The 14,428-nt window shown below is 38.2% G+C and overlaps 1 protein-coding gene across 1 annotated transcript in view; it reads right to left on the minus strand.

The window, feature by feature from the left end:
• Positions 1 to 14,428, minus strand: part of Adgb (androglobin) — a 138,704-nt gene that overhangs the window by 62,451 nt on the left and 61,825 nt on the right. Inside the window, exons 11-13 of the mRNA XM_045159721.1 lie at positions 11,403 to 11,577; positions 7,108 to 7,198; positions 174 to 303 (exon numbers count right to left, since the gene is read on the minus strand). Coding sequence (XP_045015656.1) covers positions 174 to 303; positions 7,108 to 7,198; positions 11,403 to 11,577 — 396 coding nt within the window. The remainder of the gene's footprint in view (positions 1 to 173; positions 304 to 7,107; positions 7,199 to 11,402; positions 11,578 to 14,428) is intronic.

Genomic DNA, 14,428 nt, shown 5'->3' on the forward strand with positions numbered 1-14,428 from the left:
ATAAGGAATGGAGGGTTACAACAGGTGAATATCAGTTTCCAAAGTGTTTCAGTTCCATGAGCTATCTGCAGCATTCTTTGTACTGTTAGATGAATAGCACATATTTTTATGACAATGTGTTTCACAGTGTAAGCAAAACACCTCTTATACTCAATCCCAAGTTGAGCCAATACCTGAGATGAGATTCCCGTAACTTGATTCAATTCTGCTTGGCTGGCACTTTCAATATCATCATTCTCCATAAGGGGAGATAGAGTAGATCCAAAGGGCATCCCTTTCTTAACAACAGATTGTACAAAATGCCTAATGGAGAAAAAAAACCCAAAATATCTGTTATTATAGCCTCTTGTTTATAGTGACTAATAAGTAACTTTTGGGTCAACAAGAGAAAGTTCACAATCTGTTTATTTTATTTCATTGTTCTACATAAAATTTTTGGTGTGTGTGTTGTATTGTACGTAAATCCATGTGCCTCATGCCTATGCTGTAGAGGCCGGAGGAAGACATTGGGTCCTCCTCTATCACTCTTCTGCCTTATTTTCCAGAAATAAGGTCTCTAAATGAACCCACAGTTTGACATTTTTTTGGTAATTCTGGCCATACCTGGCTTTTTACATGGGTGAACTCAGGTCCCCAAGTTTGCACAGTACATGTTCTTATCCACTGAGTCATCTCCTCAGTCCCCTTCCTTGTTCTTTTATAAGCAAGTCTTTCAAAATTCATGTGAGGGGCTGGAGAGATGGCTTAGTGGTTAAGATACTTAACTGTGAAATCTAAGAACCTAGGTTCAAATCTCCAGGACCCACCTAAGTCAGATGCACAAGGTGGTGCATGCATCTGGTGTTTGTTTGCATTGGCTAGCAGTCCTAGAATACTCATTCTCTCTTTCTCTCTCTTCTTTCTCTAGCTCTCAAATAACTAAAACTTCATGTGAAAATACTGAATCATATTCTGTACTACTAAAAATATTCTGGGGCTGGAGAGATGGCTTAGCGGTTAAGAGGTTGCCTGTGAAGCCCAAGGACCCCGGTTCAAGGCTCAATTCCCCAGGACCCACGTTAGCCAGATGCACAAGGGGGTGCATGCATCTGGAGTTCGTTTGCAGTGGCTAGAGGCCCTAGCGCACCCATTCTCTTTCTCTCTCTCTAACTGCCTCTTTTTTTCTCTCTCACTCTCAAAAAAATAAATAAAAGTTAACAAAAAATTTAAAAATATTCTGTATCAGTCAGTACATTTGTGTAAAATTTTCCTAGGAAACTATTTTAAAGCTATGGCAGTCATCTGAGTATTGATTAGAATATAAAAAGGAGGAAAATTTGATCACTGGGATAGGTTTAACTTATTATCAGAGTATTTCTGAATAAAATGGCTCAGAATCAGAAATTTAATTACGAATTTTGAGTTCTTCAGTTTTTAACTGTGATATAGCTGTGGCTTTCATAGTGTCTACCCGCATTTTAGTGCTTCTGTTCTTCAAGTGGCTGCTGACAAGATCCAAGCCATCCTTGCCATAGCTAGAATTTCCTGGGCACAGTAAAATTACATCTGTTATGCATTCTTAATTTTAGATACTTATGTCTCAAAGATAAAATTAAATTCCTTGTAAACAGACTTCGGATTTTTTTTTCTAGTTACTGATTAGCAAGACTTAACTGACCTACAATTGAAGTTTGCTGATTTACATAGAATGTCCACCAGAGGACAGCACAGCCGCGTTTATGAGTATCCAATTCTATCAGCAGGGGCCAAGACCAGTAATGGGCAAACCCTGCATGTGGCTACAACTCCTGTGACAGGAAATAATTGTACCAATCACTTTCAGAGGCTTGGGGAAGGAAAGGAACTGCTCATATGTTTCCCTAAGAACTCTGATTGTACAGCAAGCTAAGTCAGGAACACATCTTCCGCATGGGATAAGATGCCATTCACGTATCTTTGCTTTCGGCTGTGCCAGAGTTCATGGATATGCAAACAAATTCATAACAGATTCCAGCTGCGAATAGATTTGATAAATCCAATCAAGTGATGAGATTATTTGTTTATGAGTTATCAGAATTTAATGACCGGGAATCAAGCAGTGAGGCTGAAAAAGGTTCTAAGCAAATCAGATAAGGGGGTAACTAAGGGAGTTGTTCTGTGAAAGCAGCCCATTTGTGGTTGCTGTGGATACAGAAACTCTTCAAGGGTGGGTACCACAGTGTGAACCCTAAAAGACTTGCTATGGTGCTCCTCAGCTGCACTTCTATCAGCCCACATAATAATCTCTGATTGCCATGCATGCATGCACTGTATCAGCTGAATGGAATGGAAAAATCAGAATTTTATTAGAAGTGACAGTTAATTTCAGGTGGCAACTTAGATTCAGTAAAGCACTTCTTCTGTGTGTGTCTGAATCAAGTGGGAAAGACGTACCCCCAATGTGGGCAGGCACTGTGCATCAGCACTGCCCTGGAGAACTCCAGAATCAGATCTTTTTTTTTTTTTTTTTTTGAGGTGGGGTCTCACTCTAGCCCAGGCTGGCCTGGGATTCACTATGGCATCTCAGGGTGGCCTTGAACTCAAGGCAATCCTCCTACCTCTGCCTCCCAAGTGCTGGGATTAAAGTCGTGCACCACCATGCCCAGCTCTCCCAACAGCCCCTCCTGCCCCCAGTTCGCAGTCACTTTTGGACTTGAATAGGCATGCTACTGGTACCCAGGATCTCTACCTTGAAAGTAATCTCCCATGAGACTTTTCAACCTCCATGACCTTCCATGACCATGTAGCCAATTCCAACATCAATAATGACAAGATAAAATTTCTGATATTTACTGGCAACTCACTCTGCAGTCCTAAAATGGGCCAAAGCACTGTATGTGGTATTTCATATGGTGCAAAATCTAACAAATTAGATTTTTAAATGGGTGACTTAGTATTTGATTTCAGTTATATGATTAAAAGGCATGTGAATATTTTAGTTTGCAAACACTAATAATATGTCTATGAAAAATTAAGATTTCTATATATAAACAAGTTTGATCATTTGCTTTTTGTGGTTATTTAAATACTTGGCAATATTTTTGCTCTAATGTACCTAAAGAGAGAGTAAAGTATCATAAAATTGTATGTACAATTTAAAAAGTTTAAATTTATATAATTTATTATAAATGCTTATAGAATTTAAAAGATTTATTGTGAAGTAATTTTAGTATAAAACAAAAATTTGAGTAAAATTATATTTATGAATTTGTAATAATATTTTAGAAACACGTGTCTTTGCCACTTAACAAGTTGTTTCTCATGTTGTAACACTGGCATTTGATCATTTGTCCGCTAGATGGTATGGGCTTTCTCTTTTTAAAAAAAAATTTTTTTTTTTTGGTTTACTTTTATTTATTTACTTGAAAGCGACAGACAGAGAAAGGCAGAGAGAGAGAGAGAGAATGGGCACGCCAGGGCCTCCAGCCACTGCAGATGAATTCCAGATGTGTGCGCCCCCTTGTGCATCTGGCTAACGTGGGTCCTGAGGAATCGAGCCTCGAACTGTGGTCCTTAGGCTTCATAGGCAAGCACTTAACCACTAAGCCATCTCTCCAGCCCTCTCTTCACCCTTCATAGTGTTCAACTGTTGATATAAAAATTTACACAATCTTGGACCAGGAATAATGATGCATATCAGTAATCCTATATACAAGAGGCTAAGGCAGGACTACAAACTCAAGATGAGCCTACGTGATAAGACCCAACCTCAAAATTGTAAACAAATAGACGATAAAACATACAAAAAATGGATGGGAGTGATGTGTGTATAGTTAAGGGAGCTTTCTGCACAAGTATGAAGGCCTAAGAGTACCTGAGTTCAATCCCTGGATGTGCAAAAGCGACGCTAACACAAGCTCACACATGCGCAGGTGGCACAAGCATCTGGAGTTTGGTTGCAGTGAGTGAGGCCCTGGTATACCAATTCCCTCTCTCTGTAATAGTAATTAATAATAATAATAATAATAATAATAATAATAAAAATAAAAGCTAAGCAGTCCTGTGTGGGAGGAGGAGAAGGTAAAGACAGGAGAAGCACTGGGACTCGGTGATCAGCCAATATGACCTACAACAGCAGCTCTGGGTTCAGTGGGAGACGCTGTCTCAGGGAAATAATGCAGGAGAGCCAAAGACGACAACTGACATTCTTTTCTGGCCTCTGTGCACACACACACATACACACATCTGCACACAACATGTGAATACAGCACACATAACACACATGCACACACACACACACACACACACACCACCACCCACAACACATATTTTATACAAACATGTCAATCCAGTAAAGATGCAAATGTCAAAAGTATTTCTTAAATAGAATTAGAAAATATAAATTAACTGAATAGCTGGTTTTGATATAAAGTGTCCCTGAAAGTGGGAAATAGAGTAAAAGTTTATCTACATTATGACTGTTTTATATTATGGGCTTATATTCTTTTTTAAATTTTTTTGTTTTTATTTTTATTTATTTATTTGCGAGCAACAGACACAGAGAGAAAAAGGCAGATAGAGAGAAAGCATGGGCGTGTCAGAGCCTCCAGCCACTGCAAACCGAACTCCAGAGGAGTGCGCCCCTTTGTGCATCTGGCTAACGTGGGTCCTGGGGAATGGAGCCTCAAACCGAGGTCCTTAGGCTTCATAGGCAAGTGCTTAACTACTCTCAGCCATTGGGCTTATTTTCTTACCATGGATTGTACAATATCCAAGGGAGGACTTAATGATATCTAATAGTATACATATCTATTGTATTCTATTATGTAAGACACTCAATAGTATAACTAAAATTTCACCAAGGTTTAAATATATTTTGAAGTACTTAAATAATAAATGTACACTTGCTGAGACATCACAAAGCAACGTGATTTTATCACTAGTTTCATATACATATATACATACATATATTCATATTATTTTCAAATGTTTCTATCCTCTATTTTTGAGAACTACTAGTGAGTATATTAATAATGGTTCCATTTGACTTTTAGTATACTTTTTCTCTGTTTTTATGCTTTTATTTTTTGTCTCATACTTCAGCCTAGATTCACCTTCAGAAATAATTCTTAGAAATAATTCTTCTTTTAGCTGAATCTATTCAATCATTGTTTTGGTTTGGCAGTAAAACAGGGTCTCATTCTGGAATTCACTATGTAACCCAGTCTATCCTTGAACTTGTGGCATATTTCCTGGCTTGGCCTACCAAGTGCCAGGGTTCATGAGTGAGTCGCCGTATAAGCATCTGATCAGTTATTAAACACATTTTTTCAAACTCTTAATTTAGATTATATTTCTTGGGACCAAAGGAAAGGATCTATTGCATTTTAAAAAATTTTGCCCCACCCTTTTATAGTTGTATAGTTCAAGGCAGGAATATCTAAAATATGAGTATCTATACTTATTAAAGTGTTGATCATCATGAACAAGGTTTTCTCTTAATAAACAGTACTGCCCTTGAATTCTAAGTGCTTTGTGTCCCATTGACAGTTTAGACATCATTTAGATGGAAAGACCTTTTCAACTGGCAAGTTAAGAATTTAGTTTTTAACTTTACATAATATTAAGTGACCTGAAAATAAACTTTCATGGTTACATGATATGTGACTACTAGCTAGCAAATTAAAGCATAATTAAAAAAAATCCCTTATAACTTAGATGCTTCAAAATACTTTCCATTCAATTAGTGTTTACTGAGTACTTGTCCCAGCATAGGCATTGTGTTATGTATCAGTATTATAGCACACAAAGCCCATGTGATGACCCTTTTGGGGCTTCATTATAAATACACGTGAGCATTGTTAGCTTCTTCTAAGTATGTGATGGTATTCTCACTACATCCTTAGAGTTAAAGGCAAATTTTGAAGAAGCAAGGCTATTGGAAGAAGACAACACTAATCATTAAAAAGAAACAATTCATAGTGTAAGAGGAATACTATAACTACAACCAAAGAAAGAAAACCCAGAAATGAGTTTAAGGCCATTCAGTATTGTGATAACAGTAGTTTCCCAGGTCTTTGAGTTGCTCTGACACAGTAAGGCAGTATAGTAACACTGTTGCATATACTTCACCAAAAGACCAGCCTTTGGAAATTATTTTAGAAAACAGACATCACTTAATGAATTTGTAATATGTATTCAAAGTTAACAGAACATATATTTTGATCCAGTTACTGATTGTGGTGGTAAGATTGCATTTCATTTATATGAAGTTGTTGATTTATATTATATTGCAGCAGCAGTTAGGACTGGTTGTGCTCCAAATGGCAAAGCCTTGCAAAATCTCCACACAGTAGCCCCTAACATGGCTGTTTCTACCAACATTCTGTTCACAGTTACTTAGGCATTCGACAAGCAGGTGGGCTTTCCCTAAGCTCTCAGATTTTCTATAATGAGCCTCACCAGAATAAACTACCAAAAGTTTCTTCCCAGCAATATCTACTTTTTGCATGATATATTCCTTCTATTCCTTACTCAGTTCTAAAGCCACATCATGTTTTTATATAGTTATTATTATAGTATCCTACTTTTAAGTACCAAAACTGTATCAGTTTTCTTGAGCAGCTGTAATAAAGTAGCAGAAATTAGAAGGCTTAAGAGAAATTTATCTTCTTACAGCTCAGGGACCAGAGAGCCTGCTTTTACAATGGGTACAGCAGAGTCTGTTAATTACAAGGACTCTGCTTTGTGTGAAGACAACTGCTTTCGTCTGTGTTCTCATGGCCTTTCCAGGACACGTGCTGAGGAGAAAAGAGAGCCATTCTTGGGCCCTCTGTGAGAGTTGGAGGAGGCATAAATGGGGAGGAGGAGTGAAAGAATGTGATCAAAACATTTTATACCTATGTAAAATGGTCAAGAAAATAAATTTCAAAACATGAGCACAAATGATTGTTAACAAGTGAACTAATATAATTATCAGCTAAAAGGCACCAGGAAATATACCTAATATATTTTGACATATTTTATTTTCACATATTTTTTATTAATGTTCTTCAAATATTATTTCCATTTTGTGTTGCTTTCAACCACACCCATGCAAAAACATTTTTGCGTCAACACAATGCATTTGTGAGAATGTCATGTACTTACGTTTCTGTTGGAATTGTAAATGGAGCCATTCTATAATTCAAAAATGGACTTGAAATCTCAAGAAACTGTTCAGGCTTCTTTATTACTGCATCTACAAAGTATCAGTTGGGAAGAATGATGTATGTGTTTTTGAAAATCTGTCAGAAGCATTTGTAGAACTTAACACTTAATGCCGTGCTGATTAGAATAAATATTTATCCAGGAACTTTCAACAGCATAAAACAGGATGTACAAAGACATCCACCAGCTCCTACTGAGTTTGCAGATCTTGCCAATATTATATTTCTTGTGTCTACACCCTGGTTGCTTAAAGGTTGTGACTAAAAATTTAAGTCTCAAGGGCGAAAGTTAGAAATGTCTTGGCATTTGCTGCCATTTTGAGTACAGAAATGATTTTCTATAAAAGTATTTTACTAAAAAGAAAGAAGTTCTCTTTGTTAAAGTTCTCAGCGTAATAACTAAGGACATGAAGAAGACATTTGAACCAACAGGTGGAGGCTGCAGTGGAAGGACAGAAGATGCAGCAAAGGCCATGGCAGGAAGGAAAGCAGGTGTTGAAGGCATGGTGGTGTGCTGGAGTATGGATGGAGCTGGCTTTGAAGTAGGAAACTCCCAGTGGGAAATTCCTAACAGGTAAACACAGCACACACTTTACTATGGTGAATCCTGAACCTGAACATGAAGGGTGGCTGTCAGGATAAGAAGTGAGGATCTGACAAAGTATAGAAATTTGTTCTCTGAGCATTTTTTAGTATCCTCTAAAATAATGATGTTGTCCCATTTTTGTTAAGTTTTACTTTAAATTCTAAACACCAAGAGAGCAATTTATTGTGAGCCCTAACATGAGCCACCACCCTTATGGAATCCCACCAGCAATCCGTTTATAAGCTGTCATTTCCTGAAGTGGTCATTTACATAAAATTAAATAATAATTAGTAGCAAAATTTGAAGCTGCAACTATGTTCAGTCATCTTCCTTGCATTCCAACATGCTCTGAATGAACACCTGGTTGAAGTATACCTAGTTAAAATATAGAATTTAAAAGATTTTCTTTCCTTTTGGGCATTATATGCATGTTGATCTTTGGTTCAAGAAAGAAAGCAAGGCTGGAGAGATGGTTCAGTAGTGAAGGTTCTTGTCTGCAATGCCTAATAACCTGGGTTCAATCCCCCAGTACCCACATAAAGATAGATGCACAAAGTGGTACACGCATCTGGAGTTAGTTTATTCTCTATCTCTCCTTACAAATACATATATTTAACAAAAATTGTATTATTTTTATTTATTTATTTAAGAGAGAGAGTGTGTGTGAGAGAGAGAGAGAAAGAGAAAGAGAGAATGGGCGTGCTAGGGCCTCCAGCCACTGCAACCGAACTCAAGAAGTCTGTGCCTCCTTGTGCATCTGGCTAGCATGGGTCCTGGGGAACTGAGCCTTGAACTGGGGTCCTTAGGCTTCACAGGCAAGAGCTTAACCGATAAGCCATCTCTCCAGCCCAAATGAATATTGTTTTTAAAGAAAGAAAGTAGGAGGGAAAAGGTAGGCAGAAAGGAGAGGAGATAGGCAGGTAGGTGAGAAAGGAGGAGGGAGGGAAGCCTCAAAGCAGCAGGTGCACTTTGGTTTCACCAACTCAAGGAATGATGCCCATTGACTGAAATAATTAAGTAGAAATGGAAAAATATGGTGAAGCCTAAATTTACCTGATTTTTTTTTTTTTTTTAGTGCTGGAAATTGAACCCTGGATCTTGAACATGCTAGACAGATGGTCCACCATTGAGCTACAACTACAGGTAGTGGGGCTTAATTTTTTAAATTTTTATTTATTTGAGGAAGAGAATGAGAAAGAGGCAGATAGAGGGAGAGAGAATAGGTGCTCCACAACCTCTAGCCACTCCAAAGAACTCCATGTTGTGCATCTGGCCTACATGGGTCCTGGGGAATTGAACCTTGGTCCTTAGATTTTACAGGCAAGCATCTTAACCACTAAGCCATCTCTACAGCCCCCCACTTTTTTTTTGAAGAACAAAGAATTGACCATTTCTCTTGTTGTTTTTCTGAAATGGATAATCATGTTGTAGAGAACACTTTGCTCTCAGCTGTACTAGCTGTGTGGCTGTAGGACGAAAACAAATGTTCAGAAAATTACATGGTTACCAGTTGCTACTTATATTTTAGAAATGTGTCAATTATTGTAGGAAGTAGAAAGCAAGGAACAGGTAAGCATTCCGATTTGTGCATTCACTGCAGTTTCAGGGTCTTGGAGACCACTGAGATTTGTCTGTGTGACTGGTATGTAATTCTCTTATCACCTGCACTGAAGGATGAGCCACGTCTGCACTGCTAGGAGGAGCCACAGCCATTCAAAGACATTCCCTCCACCATTTAGGACACCATCCATAATTCATGGTTCATATTCCACAGGAACCCCTGAAGAAATGCCTTCAGGAAGAGGTACATGTGTGTTCACTGTGGCTTTGCCTTCACTGTTTAACAAGGGACAGATGTTGGATAAAACACCTGAGAAGAGTCTGGACATAAATTTCCCCTATCAGCTCATGCGTCAGAGGTTTTGTCCCCTAGGTGACGTTTTAGGGAAGTTGTAGGACCTTTATAGATCTGGTCTTGTGGGATGGGATCTGGTCTCTTCCTCTCATTTTCACTAGGTGAACAATCTGTTCCACTGTGGGCTCTGTCCACAGTGTGCTGTTTTTTCAGGAGTCCAGCGCAATGGAAGCACTCCTAGTGGCTCTCTCTCAAACAGTGAATGTCAGGAAGCTTTTCTTTGTTATAAATTATTGCTTCAAGAATTTCATTGTAGGAACAAAGAACAACCCCTAATGAAACAGTCCTTGAAGAACGCACCATACTATCACTGAATTAAAAAACAAAACAAAAGGGCTGGAGAGATGGCTTAGCGGTTAAGCGCTTGCCTGTGAAGCCTAAGGATCCCGGTTCGAGGCTCAACTCCCCAGGACCCACGTTAGCCAGATGCACAAGGGGGCACATGCGTCTGGAGTTCATTTGCAGGGACTGGAGGCCCTGAAGTGCCCATTCTCTCTCCCTCTCTCTGTCAGCCTCTTTCTGTCCCTCTCTGTCTCTCTCAAATAAATAAATAAAAATAACAACAACAACAAAAAAACACACACAAAAAATAATGAAACATTAGACAAGACAAAGGAAGAAAATGTAAGGGCAAGGAAAAGGAACATTAAAAAAAATAACCAAAAATTGTTTTGTAGTTTTGGGGATCAAATCCAGGGTTTCTTTCATGCTAAGCCAATATTCTGCCACTGAGGCACATCCTCATTTTCCCCAAATTATTTAAGCTTCTTGGAATGAGAATATATACAAATCTTCCATTACAAAGCACAAATGCTAACTGAGAAAACTTTGTACACTGAATAAATATAAACTGCAAGTTTTCCTGTTATATATATTTCATTTAATGATTAGTGCTCCTCTTTAAAATATTAATTTTTTTTCTTTAAAATTAATTGTTCATTCATGGTCTTATTCATCCCTTCCTTTGACCTCTTGGTCTCCCTTCTTTCAAACATTGTGCTTGTCAAAACAATAGTATTAATGAAAACTTGAAGGCATGAATTATAAGGAATTTTGAAATGAATTGTGTGAATAAGAATGACACTGGCTACTCCATGACTTGACATTAGCCCATGGGAACACACTTATTTTGGACAATAACTGTCATTCACTGAGTTACATGGCACACAGTTCAGGATAGAAATTCTATTCGGATAGGAGCTCTAATTATGCATTAGTAATTCAAAGACCATGTCCAACCTGCAACCTCTGGCTGAATATGGCCCAGGAAAGCTATGAATGCAGCCCAAGACAAAGCTGTAAACTTACTTTACAATGAGATTTATTTTGCAGTGGCTTTTGGTAACAAAATTGCATGGTTTTTGAGCATTAACTTTGTAGAAAACATTGTTATGTCATGAAGCCAAAAGGTTGGAAATGCATGCATGATACTCTGATGATTTCCACTTTGAAATTTATTCTAGTACTTTCATATATGCTATTTAATTTTCTGTATCACTTACTCCAAATTACTTTCCTCGCACACTGATAATAATCAGATAACAACTCAAAGAATGAGACATCTGGTCCATTTAGACATGAATCAAACTGTGTGGCTTCTGAGATGTGTAGCATTTATTCTTTTAAAGGTATGTTTAGACTTAAAATTTGAGTAGATTTAAGTGCAGTATTCAGTAATTTACCTCAACATAAAGAAACTCTGGAGCCTTCCTCCAGAGTGATGTAAATAACTTACCTTGAGCTTCATCTGTTATAATAGTTTCTTTTTTCTGACGGATGAGTTTCCAGGGAGGTACAGGAGGTGGTTTGGGTGGTGCCACAAGGGGACAAGACCTACTTCTAGTCACCAGCACAGGATGGCTGCAGATGTGGGACAGTCCGTATTCCCTAAGTTTCTCAGCCGAATTTGCCTAAGGGCGAAGGGAAGATTCCAAAAGATTCCTATAATACCATTCTGTATTTATTGTTACCCTTTTTTTGGGAACCCTCCTGTATTTCAAATGGCACCTTGTCAATGTAGAAATACTTCTTCACTATAGTGATTAAAAAGAAGATGCAGGAGTTCCATGTATAGACAGTTTGTGGGCAGGTGCCGCGGTCTGGAGTGAGTAGGGTGGACCCATTTCTGGGTCCCTCCCACCATCAGGGTCTGAGTTTCTTGGCAGAGAGTGAGTGGGTGGGTAAAGTGGTCTGGAGTGAGCAGGCCAGACCCTGTAGGTGGGCTCCTCCCCCCACCTCCCCAGTCTGGGTTGCCTAGGCTGGTCTGTGTCTTGGAGGGCATAGCATGAAGTAGGCCAGGTTGATCCCTGTTCCTTTGCTCCTCCCAGTCCTCTGGTCCTGGCTGGTCCCTTGGGGAGGCCTGGTCCCTATGTGAGCTATGGCATCAGGCCTTTTGCTCTGGTATCCTTACCACTAGGTACCAACATCCCTGTTCACCTGAGTCAGAGGGTGAATAGGCCAAAGGACAAAAACTTGCTTCCTCCTCAATAAAATAAGAAGTCTTCCTAAAATGGATAGACAACAATGCAAAAAAAGCCAACAAAAGTCAGAAAACTGAGATATCCCCACCAATGATGCCTAGTCCTACTACAGAAACCTCCAATGAAATCATAGAGAAATCATCAGAAATTTATTCCCAAAATGAAAATACAGCAACCAATGAGACCCCAATTAAAAAAATCACCAAACTTGAAGCAAACTATCAAAGAACCAGCAATTGTACCAATGACATTGAACAGAATTGTCTCCTAGAGCATTCAGCTTTTGAAAGTAAGTTTAACATAATTGAAGAAAATGTTAGAACCCTCCAAAGAGATATGAATAAATTGAAGGTAAGTCAAGAAATGGGAGACCTCATGAACCAGTGATTAAGCTTAATGAAGACTTGATCAAATGCAAGAATGAACTAAATAAAGCATCAAGAAAATCAGAACTTGAATTGAAATCATAGCTCAAAAAAGAGATGGACATGATACAACATAACACATCAGAAAACAAGGATCAAATAGATATTATGAAAACCTCTCTAGAACCACTCACCAGCAGAGTTACTCATGTGGAAGACAGAACCTTAGATCTGGAAGATAAGACAGAAGAAACTGATCAGGAGGCCAAAAACTTTGCTAAGTTCAAAAAAAGCTAGTGAACATAATATGAGGGAACTGTAGAACACACTAAAACAACCAAACATCTGGATCATGGGTATAGCAGAAGGAGAGGAAATCCAGACCACACCTATAGAGAACATCCTTAACAAAATTATTGATATCCAGATACAAGAAGCCCACAGAACACCAAACAGACAGAACCAAAGAAGAAACTCTCCATGACACATGACAGTTAAAACTCGTAAAAATGAAAACAAAGAGAGAATGTGAAATGCAAAAGAAAGAAGCAATTTCACAACATATAAAAGCAATCACATCAGAATTACATCAGATTCTCGATGGAAACCCTGAAAGCCCGAAGGGCCTGGAATGGAACACTTTAAAGTCTGAGTAATTATGACTTTCAGCCCAAGCTACCTTACCCAGCAAAAGTATCCCTCATAATAGATAGTGAAAGAAAAAAAGTTTCCATGAAAAATGTCAACTCTATGATTATATGAATGCAAAGCCAAACCTACAGAGAATAGTTGAGGGAATATTCTGCAAAGAACAGTCAAACAACCAATTTCAAGAGCCAACAAGAAGAAGATCACAATAACCAAAATAAACCAAGCTCAAAATAGTATATAACACAAGAAAGCACCAAACCCTATAAGACACCTCATCATGGCAGGGATTAACTGAGACCTTACAGCAATGACCTTAAATATTAATGGTTATAGCTCACCCATCAAAAGACATAGGTTTTCAGGATGGATCAAAGAACTGTACCCTTCTATCTGCTGTCTTCAAGAAACCCACCTCACCACTAAAGATAGACACCTCCTCAGGGTGAAATGTTGGAAAATGTTATTCCAAGGAAATAGAAATAAAAAGCAAGTGGGTGTTGCTATGTTAATATCTTACAAAATAGATTTCAAACCAAAAGTAATAAAAAAGGACAAAGAAGGCCACTTCTTACTCATCAAGGGAATGATTAAATGAGCACATCACAACCATAAATACATATGTGCCAAACACAGGTGCATCAAATTTTATAAAACAAAATCTATTCAACAATAAAACAGAAATAAACACCAACATCATCACAGTCAGAGACTTCAGTACTCCACTGTCATCAATAGACAGATCATCCAAGCACAAAATCAACAGGGAAATAATAGATCTCAACATCATAGATCAACTAGACCTAACGGATACCTACAGAACTTTCTATCCTAACTCTACAGAATACACATTCTTCTCAGCAGCCCATGAAACCTTCTCTAAAATTGACCATATGTTAGGCCATAATTCATGCCTTCATAAAGTCAGGAAAATTTAAGTAACTTCCTGCATCATGTCAGGTCCCACTGCTTTAAAGCTAGAAATTAAAAAGAGACACATAAAAAACTCCACCAGCTCCTGGAGACTAAACAATACACTTTTAAACAATGGATGAGTCATGGAAGAAATAAAAAAAAATTGTAAAATTCCTAGACTTTAATAATAATGAAAACACAACCTACCAATATTTATGGAACACAATGAAGGCAGTCATAAGGGGAAAATTTATAGCCCTAAATGCCTTCATTACAGAGAGATTCCAAATCAATAACCTGACTGTCCACCTAAAGAGCTTGGAAAAACCCCAAGAATCCAACCCAAAGAGCTC

The sequence above is a fragment of the Jaculus jaculus genome, chromosome 9 (genome assembly GCF_020740685.1).
Source record: "Jaculus jaculus isolate mJacJac1 chromosome 9, mJacJac1.mat.Y.cur, whole genome shotgun sequence".
NCBI lineage: Eukaryota > Metazoa > Chordata > Mammalia > Rodentia > Dipodidae > Jaculus > Jaculus jaculus.